Below are 13460 nucleotides of genomic sequence, written 5' to 3'. Positions count from 1 at the left end.
TTTCCTGTCTGAGTCCTGCTCTGAACCTGCTCCACTACTGCACGACCTGACAAACTATCTGCCTCTTCCGCTAGAGTCACACTGCTGCTTGTAGCCCCTAGTCGCCCTTTGGTCCGCTGCATGTCCTTAGGGGTGGAATGCTCTACCCACACCCATTGGCCTTCTAAATTAGCACCCAAATCTTGCTCCTCAGACCCAAAACATATTGGTGCCTGGCGCGCAGCCGGGAAAATGTACTCCCGGTTAAATCTGGTATGCTCCAAACCATTGTCATACATGTAATTAATAAATTCATCCTGGTATGGTTCTGACAGGCCAAACGCCCTCCTCTGTGAACTCTCCTCCAAAGCCTGCGCCTGCAGCCCATCCTGACCAGGTGTGTGAATGTCTGTAAAAATGTCTGCAGTATTTTCCATGATGCTGAAAGACCCCTCAGCCCCCTCAAACTCTAACTCCAGGGACCTCGCCCCTGTGGGCAGTAACTCCCTCTGACCCCTGGGGCACTCTGCATGATGTTGCATAGCCCCTGTCTCCTCCTCACTGCCACTGGAATAATCCACTAAAGGCTGAGGCTGTGGCTGCTGGGCTTCTGACACTAATAGAAAGCAAGCGCTTTTTTGTCCCCTTTGCTGCGTTGCCTTCTGAACCTTGAGGTACACTGAATAGAGGCACAGGCCTGGGCCGTGCCTGCCGCACTGAGACTACCCTTGTTGACCTGCCCCTTCCACCTGCTATACACGAGGGACCTGAGCCAGGCCCGCCCACTGCTAACCCCTCCCTAGAAACCGGGGGCTTTGCCAACTCACCCAGCCACCTGAAGAAACAGCCAGACCCTTGCAGCACTGTTGGAGAGAGGGAGCATGAAGACTGTCCCCTCCATAGGGCCAATTGCTGAGCATGCCCCACAGACTGGCGTGCACCTCTGGCCGAGCGCGCTCTCCTTGTGCCGTTTCACGCTACCGCCGGCTGCCTGCACGCCTCAATGGCCCTCCTCACGCCATTCGCCGCCTGTCTCCTCTGGGGCCTGAGAGGGGGCTCTGCTGTAGCGTCAACTCCGGCCGCTAGTAGGTCGCTTCTTCCCGCTGCCGCTATGACGCGGAGCGCCTCCTGCAGTGCCTCCTGCGACACCATGCCCCAAGTGGTAAGCGACAGTAGTAAATAAAAGCTGTGCAAATTTCTTTAAACCTGACTGACCAGCCTCGCCTAAAAGCGCTCCTGCCTCCTACGACTGGAACCTAAAATGGGGCCTTTACCCTATCTGGCGCCTTTACCCTATCTGACGCCTACGCAGCTCACTATGCGCCCGCTGACCTACTCTATCGCGTCATTGCTCTGGGTCTGTCCACCTGGGCAAAAATCCGCGGGGGAGACTGCTTCGCTTCGCTCCCCCCGAGGATCGCAGTCTCCAAATTACGACCCTAGCAATAGCCTTACTGTGAACAGTAACAAAAAGGCAGCAATAAAGCACTCGTCTTTTTGAAAACGAATTGTACTTTGGTCCTCTCGAAGTTGCTAGTAACATTAGCAACGGCGTTAAGGTCAAACCAATTTCGAGCATAGGGGCTCGTTCCGAAATCCAAGAGGAGCCATGTGCAAAGTAAAAACATTTTTTTAAAAATTGTTACCCGGGGACCTATTTTTAAAAATCCCAATCAATAAAAGGAGTGTATCTCTGATCGGGTGGTACACATATTTTACATCATCATCTGTTCCCTCTTAATTCTGTCTCGAGTGGGTTCCATTTACCACGCAGGGTTCGTTGTAGCATGTTACAGCCATATGTGCAGTTTTAATCTCAAAATAGCAATTTAATAGTACCTGTTGTGATGTGAACATTGTTCTTTTCATATTTGCAAAAACCATCCAGATATATGTAAATCTTTTTGTACCATTTTGAACTCCTCTCATATAATATATACTGTTAACAGTGGAGGATATGTTTCTTTAAGTACAGCGGATACATTATTTCATAATGTTGCACTATCCAAGCTTTCCTATACATTAGGAGCCACATTATGTTACACAGATAGGGCCCTAGGACAGTAAACATAAACATGATAATTTGGTGCGTTGTAACATGATCTGTTCCATATTTGAAATAGTCATATTGTAATTTATTGTACTGTCTCTCTAGTATTACACCAGGTCCTCAATGTATTGGAGATAGGACATCACATATGTTATGAAATTTTTTAATTGCATCTCAACAAGCTGAATATGTAAAATGGCAAGATGGTTCCCTTTAATTGCTATGCCACTAGGGGATCTTTCTTAGTGACTACTCGACAGTTAGTATATCAGTGTTAATGTTTCCATCCCATATAAAGGCCCACCACAAACCCATCATATTAGAGGAAATAATGCAATTCCTCATCTGTGTTATGCCCCTTCATAGTACTTTGCAATCTGCAAATCCAACCTGCTTTGTTGCGTCTCAATGCCAGTTCGCGATCACCTCCCCTAGGATGGGGTTGCGTGTGGTCTATGTAATGGAACCAAATATCTGTTCTCCCTTTATGATGTTCCTTCATATGTAGTGTCATGGGGTATCGCATATCTAGATTGCGGAAAGCTCTCACGTGTTCCTGTATGCGTGTTTTCAAGGGGCGGATCATACTGCCCACATAGACAATATTACACGTACAGCCCAATATGTATGTAACATATGTGCTTTTACAAGTAATCAAATGTCTGATGGTATAGATCCTCTTTGTGTTATAGCCAAAATCTTTTGTTCAATTTTTCCCAAATTGACAAATGTTACAGTCTGTACATGTAGAAAATCCATGTGTCGGTCCCTGTAGCCATGCAGTCACATTTTTCTTAGTATTTGTCACATAGCTTGGGCAAAGCATCTCTCTAAGAGTCTTGCCCTTCTTGTAAATAACCCTGGGTTTTGTTGTTATCTCGCCTTTGATGCCTGGTATATCTTGTAACAGTGACCAATGTTTGGCTAGAATCCTGTACATGCCTTGACTTTGTTTGTTATATTTAGTCACTAGGCCAACTGTCATTTCCGTCTTTTGTCTATTCTTACTGGGTTTCTGTTCCAAAGTTTTTTCTCTAAGCATTTGCAATATTTTGTTTTCTGCCACGCTCAAAGTACTCTGTTCATACCCCCGTTGTTTGAATCTTTGCTTGTTTTCTTGTAATTGTTCTTTAAACAGTGTTTCTATACTGAAATTGCGGCATAGTCTCACCATCTCCCCATAAGGGATATTTGAGATGGTGCTTTTAGGATGCGCGCTAGTCGCATACAGTGTGCTGTTACTTTCCGTAGGTTTGCGAAATAGTGTACTTCGATTGTCTTGTCTCTAATAAAAAAGGTTATATCCAGGAAATCAATTTGTTCCATTGAATGTACCATAGTCAATGTTACATTAAAGGGGCTTTGATTCAGATATTCAATTGCAACTGAAACTGTGAATATGAGGACAAACGAAAGTGGATGCTAGTGTAGTCCTAAAGTGGATAAATATCGAGTATACCCAAGGAATTAGAGTCTCACTGTACAAACAGCGAGTATATCAATTTCTTTTGATGTATTTATTGTATAGTTTGCAAATATGTATTAGAGAGTTTTGGAGGATTAGAGAATCGCGGGCAAAGGAAACTTGCCTCGGTCTTACTATTGTGAATATTATGATTGGAGGATCAATGTTTGTATATAGTACAAAAAAAATGTAACTGTTTTTACAGCCCTGACGAAGTTCTTATGCACGAAACACGTTGGCTGCCCGATGAAAATTGAATAAAGAAGATTTAAAAAAGCAAATAACTACTGATGGACACTTTTCATTGATTCCATCAATACTTGTGTTATTGACTTATGGTGGTGCAACCCACAGTGGGTGGTATATAAATAGTTCTTCACAGACATTTTAGTACACTCCTGGTCCAGACGCTGATTTAGATCATGCTCCCTAAAGCTGTCCTTCACTAACAATGTATCTAATTTGGTTAAAGGGAGTGGTGCTTAAAAGAAATTGGGTAATTCTATATCATTGAGAGATCTGCACACGTAATTCAGCCAGCGAATAGAAACGCATCTATCAAGTTGGAGGTAATCTAATAACACTTCCCTGTTAAAACTGGCCTTAGTGTCCATATGCTGACCCACAAGAGCAGTGAGACCAGCTTCACAATGTCAGAAAGGTATTACAAGTTCAATTCAGAATGTATGATAAAACATGAACAAGAGGGTGGGAGGTTCAAGATTAGCCTATAGGTACGGTTTTCTTTTATCTATAGGGCCACTGTATTTTGGTAACCCTCGGATCCCTGCACCATACATGGCCACTGCAGTACACTGATGGTTATACATTTTTATAAAAGATGCAGTTGATCCCTTAAAAGTTGAGGGTGTGAGATTTAGTGTGGCCTGGCTGCCCTACTCAGCTTCATGCATGAAACAGTGAAATAATATGCTGTGGCTGCCGAGAACCACCTGAGTTAAGTGACCCCAAGATGGTTAAAATTGCTCACATTTCTCACAGACCTATCCTTAATTGATATGGAGGCCAATTTGTATTTCCCAAACTCACACGCCCTAATATGGGATTTCCTAAAATTCGTCGATAAACCTTGAACTGCCAATGAACGAGATAAAGGCTTCCACTAAGCTCCACAGGGTTCTTGGTCTTCTCACCATCAAGACGGCATCATCAGCATGTAATAGAGCCAGTACTAACCTATTTGCAATCTTTGTGTACATCAATGGTGACAACTCCCAAATGGGGACATGCGCTGTTAACAAAAAGGATAAACAAGCATTTGCAATGCAATATGTCTCCCATTAGGAGAGTTTGAGCTATTGGTATTGTAAATTAAACATTTTTTATTTAGGTGTTATAATTAATAGCTTTGTCATTTAAAATGCCAATGGTTTTACATTTTGCAAATGTGACACCTGTAGCATTTGTAATGCAAAATGTGTTGTATTTATGTGACTTAGATGTATTGATATTACAAATTACAATGGCTTTTAATTTTTTTAAATAATTAATACTTAAAAGTTATTGTAATTTATAATGGCTTTTGTAAATAACTTTTGTAAAGATTATGTTCAGTGTATTTTATTGTGACGAAAATCCAAGAACAGAAGTGAAATATTAACATATTTTTGTGACATTTGTAATAAAGCTTGAAACATTGAGAGGACATATTCGAACCAGTTGTTGTTGAATGGTTGCACAGATTGATGCTGTGGTGGCGCTGAGTGATGTTGTGGTGGCGACGAGTGATGCTCTGGCATTCAGTGATGCTGTGGTAGCGCATAGTGATGTTGTGGTGCCCCTGAATGGTGATGCTGTGGTGGGGGTGAGTTATGCTGTGGTGATGCGATAGATTGACAGAGTGAGTGCGATAGATATATAGAGGGAGGGCGATAGATAGATAGAATGAGTGCGCTAGATAAATAGAGTGATGACGATAGAGTAAGGGCGATAGATAGATAGAGTGAAGGCGATAGATAGATAGATAGATAGATAGATAGATAGATAGATAGATAGATAGATAGATAGATAGATAGATAGATAGATAGATAGATAGATAGAGTGAGGGTGATAGATAGATAGACAGATAGAGTGAGGGCGATTGATTGATAGATAGACAGATAGATAGAGAGAGGGCGATCGATAGATAGATAGCTAGAGTGAGTGCGATAGACAGATAGAGTGAGGGCGATAGATAGACAGATAGATAGAGTGAGGGCGATAGATAGATAGAGTGAGGGCGATAGATAGATAGATAGAGGGTGATAGATAGATTGAGTATAAGAGATATATAGATAGAAAGATAGAGTGAGGACGATAGATAGATAGATAGTTGATAGAGTGAGGGCGATAGATAGATAGAGTGAGGGCGATAGATAGAGTGAGGGTGATAGATAGATAGAGTGAGGGCGATAGAGTGGGGGCAAAATATAGATAGAGTGAGGGCGATAGAGAGAGTGAGGGCGATAGCTAGAGTGAGGGCGATAGATAGAGTGAGGGCGATAGGTGGATAGATAGATAGATAGAGTGAGGGCGATAGATCGATAGAGTGAGGGCGATAGATAGGTAGGTAGATAGATAGATAGATAGATAGATAGATAGATAGATAGATAGATAGATAGATAGATAGATAGATAGATAGATAGATAGATAGATAGATAGATAGATAGATAGATAGATAGAGGGCGACAGTAAACATCCCGTTTTCGAGGAATTTACTGTGTGCAATTTTAATTTTGATTCAAGGTTTCAATGTGTCCCCTCGAGCACCTGTGTTATGCTACTAATATAAATGAATTCGCAGATGGTAATCACTGTAACCAAACAAAAGGAGGCGGACATGTAGCCTCTGGCTTCAAAGGCACAAAACCTGAGTTCAGATCTTAGTTCCTGCACATAGGCAAAGCGGCTTATCTGACAGTTTTGTGCTTTCTAAGCAGGCGGGCACAGTGAGTGCTGAGAAGCCGGACTACCAGTGTGCTCATTGTTTTGACTGCCTCCTTACAGTTTTTTTTCTATCCAGCCATGAAGTGAAGGCACCTCAGCAAGTTAAGTACACCACATATTTCTGCGTGCAACAAGAAGTATCTGGGGTCTGATTCCAGTTGAGGCGAGTTAGACATTTTATCCTTTTTTGACCAACAAAGTCAGTTTGAAATGGACAGTAAAATAAATAAAACACACTGCACGCCTTCTGCTGTGGGCTCAGATACGAGAATGGACAGGAAGGAAAGCCCGGCAGAAGAGCTGTTATGTCTGATGCTTGTGGATGGCTGACGCTTGTGGATGTCTGATGCCTGATGTTTGTGGATGTCTGATGTTTGTGGATGTCTGACACTTGTGGTTGTCTGACGCTTGTGGATGCCTGACGCTTGTGGATGCCTGACAATTGTGGATAGCTGACACTTGTGGATGGCTGACGTTGTGGATGGCCGACGCTTGTGGATGGCTGACGCTTGTGGATGGCTGACGCTTGTGGATGCCTGAAGCTTGTGAATGCCTGATGCTTGTGCATGCCAGACCCTTTTTGGATGCCTGACGCTTGCGAATGTCTGATGGGTGATGCTTGTGGATGCCTGATGCTTGTGGATGTCTGATGTTTGTGGATGTCTTATGCTTGTGGATGCCTGTTGCTTGTGGATGCCTGTTGCTTGTTGATGCCTGATGCTTGTGGATGTTTGACGCTTGTGGATGTCTGACGCTTGTGGATGTCTGACGCATGTGGATGTCTGACGCTTGTGGATGTCTGATGCTTCTGAATGTTTGATGTTTGTGGATGTCTGATGCTTCTGGATGTCTGATGCTTCTGGATGCCTGATGCTTGTGGATGTCTGATGCTTGTGGATGTCTGATGCTTGTGGATGTCTGAAGCTTGTGGATGTCTGTTGGTTGTGGATGTTTGATGCTTGTGGATGCTTGACATTTTTGGATGCCTGACGCTTGTGGATGTCTGATGCTTGTGGATGTCTGATGCTTGTGGTTGTTTGTTTCTTTTGGATGTCTGATGCTTGTGGATGTCTGATGCTTGTGTATGTCTGATGCTTGTGGATGCCTGATGCTTGTGGACGCCTGATGCTTGTGGACGTCTGATGCTCCTGGTTGTCTGATGCTCCTGGTTGTCTGATGCTCCTGGTTGTCTGAAGTCTGATGCTTGTGAATGCCTGATGTGTGTGAATGTCTGATGCCTGTAGACGTCTTATGCTTCTGGATGTTTGTGGTTGTCTCATGCTTCTGGATGTCTGATGCCTGATGCTTGTGGATGTCTGATGCTTGTGGATGTCTGATGCTTGTGGATCTCTGTTGCTTGTGGATTTCTGTTGCTTGTGGATGTCAGTTGCTTGTGGATGTCTGACGCTTGTGGATGTCTGACGCTTGTGGATGTCTGACGCTTGTGAATGCTTGACGCTTGTGCATGCCTGACGCTTGTGGATGCCTGACGCTTGTGGATGCCTGACGCCTGATGTTTGTGGATGTCTGACGCTTGTGGATGTCGGGCGCTTGTGGATGCCTGGCGCTTGTGGATCTCTGACGCTTGTGGATGTCTGATGTCTGATGCTTGTGGATGTCTGATGCTTGTGGATGTCTGATGTTTGTGGATGGCTGATGCTTGTGGATGTCTGATGTTTGTGGATGTCTGATGCTTGTGGATGTCTGATGCTTGTGGATGTCTGATGTTTGTGGATGTCTGTTGCTTGTTGATGCCTGATGCTTGTGGATGTTTGACGCTTGTGGATGCCTGACGCTTGTGGATGTCTGACGCATGTGGCTGTCTGACGCTTGTGGATGTCTGATGCTTGTGAATGCTTGAAGCTTGTGGATGCCTGATGCTTGTGCATGCCTTACGCTTGTGCATAACTGACGCTTGTGGATGCCTAACATTTGTGGATGCCTGATGCTTGTGGATGGCTGATGCTTGTGGATGGCTGATGCTTGTAGATGGCTGATGCTTGTGGATGTCTGATGCTTCATGCTTGTGGATGTCTGATGCTTGTGGATGGCTGATGCTTGTGGATGTCTGATGCTTGTGGATGCCTGACGCTTGTGGATTCCTGACGCTTGTGGATGCCTGACGCTTGTGGATGTCTGATGCTTGTGGATGGCTGATGCTTGTGGATGCCTGACGCTTGTGGATGCCTGACGCTTGTGGATGCCTGACGCTTGTGGATGCCTGACGCTTGTGGATGGCTGACGCTTGTGGATGCCTGACGCTTGAGGATGCCTGAAGCTTGTGAATGCCTGATGCTTGTGCATGCCAGAACCTTTTTGGGTGCCTGACGCTTGTGGATGTCTGATGGGTGATGCTTGTGGATGCCTAGTCCTTGGACACTACTATGCTGTGTCCCAGTAGCCCATGTTTAGTGAACTCTGTCATAATGCCACCTTTTACACTTCCTTTAGCTGAAAATAATGAACTTGTTAAAGCTGCAGAATATCTTAAGTTTTCAGCAAAAAATGCCTCATCCCAGGCCCAATCAGAAAGGCAAACACTGCTAACAAGGACTGGCAAAGACAATAGGTCTGCCTGTTGTAATTTACGCATATGTTTTAGTTATGTGATACGTCTAGATACAACAGACAGCTCAAAGGAGCATTCAAGTACAGCGCAAGTGGCACGTTTGATGCACAAGATTTTAGTTAACAGGTTTAAAGCTATGCCCCAAATTACATAGCAGCAGCCTGTGGTGGGAGAGACAAATGTTGGGGTGAGGAGGAGGGAGGGGGGAGAGAGTGCACTGCAGAGGAAGAGGCTGAAGGTGGGAGGGCGGGGGGAGATAGCAAAAAGGGTGAGAGAAGAGGCGTTGCACAGAGTGGGACGGGGAGAGCATTCCTTTGAAGTGTGAAGCTCTCGGCATTGCTGTGGCAGCAAACGGCAAGCGCGTGCAAGGGCACATGCACTCAGCGTAATCCGCCTGGTTCAGAGTTCCTGTTTCTCCTCTATATGTCTCGACATCTGCAATGCCAGAGGCATTGGCAGAGGTCGAGACCTAAAAAGAAGGGGAGCCAATATGCATCCCTGACAGATCTCGCGAGCTAAATTGAATATGTTAGTAACTTCCCCAGCAGGACCGTATCCCACCTTAGCTGATTAATTTCCATGCAGGATGTAAAGAAAATGTACGATTTTCACTTTAACGCCCAAGTCCAATAACATTGACCAGAGCTTGGTCCTGATGACTCAGTCGAAACCTGCGTACAAGTCCATGAAAGCTAGGTAGAGTGGGCCTCGTCTAGCTATCGTGTATTTCCCCCAAATTAGACGTATATTAAGGCATTACTTCATCGTTCCCAGCCCATGCGAAAATCATATTGAAACGAGGACAACATATTATTCTGGCTAGATCAATTTATCAAACGTTTAAAAAGTAATCTGCCAATCTTCACTGTGCTGTCTATAAGACATATAGGGCGATAGCAATTCTGCAGGTTACATTCCCCATTCTTAAAAGCGGGGACGATAATCCACTGTACCCAGGACCCCAGTATTTTAGGAGCAAGGGGCCCCCTGAGTTTACTGTTGTTTTTTATAATGTCCATCGGAACCCCTCCTGGGCCTGGATCCTTTCTACCCAAACTTAGGTTAATCGCTTCAACAACCTCGCTCAGTGAAAGTTGCAAAGGGGTTATGTTGCAAAGTCTGGGATTTATAAAGTTCGATAGTGTTTTATACTCCCCTACCTGATACATACTGCTGCAATGGGTTATGCAGGCCAGCTATACAACAGGATAATAAAGGATTGGGTGGAGCATCCCCCAGTCTAATGTTATTAACTGTGCTCCAAAATACTTTGCTACAGTGACCGGTTGCAGCTTGCCCGATTGTTCCTAGTCTTTGCTGACTAAAACATGTTTCCTATCCTAATGGTTAGCTTATAACTTCAATAACATTCGAATGCTGTGTGTGTGCTAAAAGTGGAGAGAGATCAATACATAACTAAAATAATCATAATTGTGTGGAGGGTTCACATAATTTTCTGTGGACAGTTGGGCTGTCAAGCCAGACCTATAAAGGGGTAGTTTCCAGCATGAATGCTACAGCACATATATTTCAATTTTCTGATAAGCCCAACACTTAACAGCCCCGACTAGTCAGCTACACCCCTAGGTTACTCTGCATTATCTTTGAATCGATTAGAGCACCTTCTTCCGTCTTTGACTCCCACCCCCGACCGAGTCATTTCTTGTAAAAAGGGTTATTTAAAAACAGAAACGAAGCTTTTCCATTTAACAAGTGCTGCGCCTTGTTAGATATTGTGCAAGTGGGAAGGCTTTTGTACCTGCTTTTGTACCTGCTAACAAAGACTAAGTACAGTTTAAAACAAATAACGTTCAGCCTGCCAGATTAGAGTCAGCTACTAAAGGCGATATGTGTGCAGTCTGTAAACAGTAGTCACAGTAACAAAACAACACATCATCCATCTGAAAAGAGAATTACCCATCCCTCCTTCTGTCTTAACACAGGCGTCGATATATGTATTATTCGCTTTAAAATGGATTGTATGTCCTTCACGCTGAGCTTGCAGGTGAATGGTTCTGCAATCTGGACACTGATGTCCATTCCTGTTACTAGTATTAGTTACACAAGAAGAGGCAATGGGCAGGTGCTAGCCTGTTTTAATCTGTGATGCTTTTTTTCGTTTGGGGAAGCTCGCGCCTCGTGTGCTTGGTAACCAGTCCTACCTGGCGTCGTGGTTCCAATGAGTGCACCTGAGAAAAAAGGCCCTGGGTACAGGGCAGCTGTGCTGTGACCTACCGAGCGAAGCATGGACAAAAATTACAGGAGTGTTTTCAAAACGCATTCAAAGAGGTACTGTGCTAAATACCGATGCTCGTGTTTGAAAGTTATGAAGGTGGGAGGGCATGGCAGGTATTCTCTACAGAGTTGGGCATTGGTATTGAGGCAGAAATGTGCGGGAGCTTTCTTGTTACGGGTTCAAATGAAAATGTAAAAACAGTTGCCACCTTTGGGTAAAGTTGGTGCCAATAGAACTTAGGGCTGTTATAGGCCCGTTCATGATGCCACTATTTGATATACCACCACACCCTTTTTTTACTACGTGTGAAACATGGCTGTCTCATTGGTCTGTGGGTCCTGGGTGTTGCCTTTGGCCATGAACTTCTATCAAAGGGGGCTGTGCCACTATCGTATAAAATCAACGATGTCATCAGAGCCTTCAGGGTTGGGGTACAAAGCTCAAAAGGACTGCCAAATTTGAGCTGGTCGTTGGTTTATGGATTATAATTTACAAATTCTTATAGCACTTTATTTTCTTTTTTGTAATATTGTGAAGTCACCGGTCTTAGTGCATAACAGTACGTTTTCTGTATGTTGTTAGAGTACAGTGCCGGAAACATCCCTTTATGACTGCACGAGCTCCCTGTTTTGACCATGCCCCGGATGTCCTGGGGCCTGATTTCGTCAGGGCGTGTGCCCAGCCTCTATGGCCTCAGACACCACTGGACAAGGTTTCTGCCCGTGTTTACACTGCTATGAAAGGAAAGAATGGCCTTTGACCACACCCTGCCCTAAATCCCCCTAACTTAGAGCCCCAGGGTAAAACCTTAAGCTATGCCCTTTGGGATCAGAGTGTTGGATGTGGCCGTCAGCCACACTGTGCACCTTCTCCTCCTGTAACACCTTGGTAGGTGCAGCCTTCAGCCAGTGCAAGCAGCAATGGGGTCATGACCTTAGACCATGCGTTGCACACTACCTCCTGCCTGGAAATTTCTCTTACTTTTTCCATTTACCCACCATGGGTGTTTTTGTTATTCCCCATATTGAAGTTTGCATAGAGGCTTGTGAAAGAAGGATATGGTCATGAAGCAGTTCATGGACATCAAGGGTTGGAATCTACATGGGAGCCTCTTTAATGGAATGGGAGAGCTTTATGTGATGACTACAAACCATGCAGTTATGGAATTGGCAGGATCGGTTCAAAGATCTCTTCATTGCTGTTCGAGTCTGCGTTTACATTTTCTTCTCAGCTGGAGTGAGACATGAACACAACATTTTGTGCAGTGCTTTGTGCCTGGACAAACGAGTTAACAAATCTTACTGTGAGATGTAAAGAAAATTTGACTTTTCCAGCCATCTACTGTGTGCTCTCTCCCCCTAGGGTGCTTGTTTTTTCCAGATGAAGTTGTATGTCTTTGTAAAATGAGAGCCATGAAACAGGGATGCCAGTGTGTGAATATTCGAGTGTAGATGCAAAAATGTGAATCCTTCCTAGTCGATCTCTGTTATTTATAAACGGAGGCATGACTTTTTGATTGGATTAGTTTCAGGTCATCAATGTTGTATCATTGAAATCTAACACTGATGCCTCCCCCCAGCATCAGTGGATTATTTTCATACGCTAAAACAATACGCCTAAACTGGAAAAATCTTTTTGGGATTGTAGCAGGGCAATTCTATGTCAGGACCGGAGGCTTCAGATTATGCTATCTCTTCCTTCGCTTTATTAACATAAAGACTCCACAGCAGCTTAGGAAAAAATATAATAAGAACAAAAATGCTTTAAGCATAAAGCATTAACGCAATGTTCAACAAAAATAAACAACAACTCCCAAGAGTCTCTTTGAGTAACAATAGTCCACAGTCCTTCTACTCTGTCCATCATCACTATATAACCGGGCTTCTCATCATCTTCCCCCTCTTTCTTCGCTGCTCCCGCAGCCAGATAAGTGCTTTTCTATTTGTTACCTTTTCATTGTGCTTGATTGTCTTGTGTACGATCTTTGGGGGGACTCCTTGCATGGGTTATTCCCTTACAGAGTCCCCAGTTGCGGGAACGTTCTTCGTTCCTACGCGACTTTATTCCCACTTGTGTGCGGTGTGTACATAGACCGCAAGGGGGCGGCCTGTCGTCTCGCCGACCCTCCGGCGCGCCTCCGCAGTGCGAGGAGCCGCGCCGTAGGGTCTGCTTGCGCGGGGGCCGATCCTCGCGTACCCCTCTGACACCTGGTGAT

At 44.5% G+C, this 13460-nt stretch overlaps 1 protein-coding gene across 2 annotated transcripts in view; it reads left to right on the top strand.

Annotated features, from left to right (window-relative positions):
* The first annotated feature begins 11021 nt into the window (after nt 1-11021).
* LOC147747656 (uncharacterized) overlaps nt 11022-13460 on the top strand; it is a 624300-nt gene continuing 621861 nt past the window's right edge. For both annotated transcript variants that reach the window (XM_086936345.1, XM_086936344.1), the window contains exon 1: nt 11022-11298. In XM_086936345.1, coding sequence (XP_086792471.1) covers nt 11255-11298 — 44 coding nt within the window. In that variant the 5' untranslated portion in view covers nt 11022-11254. The remainder of the gene's footprint in view (nt 11299-13460) is intronic.

Source organism: Lissotriton vulgaris, chromosome 1_1, assembly GCF_964263255.1.
Source record: "Lissotriton vulgaris chromosome 1_1, aLisVul1.2, whole genome shotgun sequence".
NCBI lineage: Eukaryota > Metazoa > Chordata > Amphibia > Caudata > Salamandridae > Lissotriton > Lissotriton vulgaris.
This window is presented reverse-complemented; position numbering and strand designations above follow the sequence as displayed.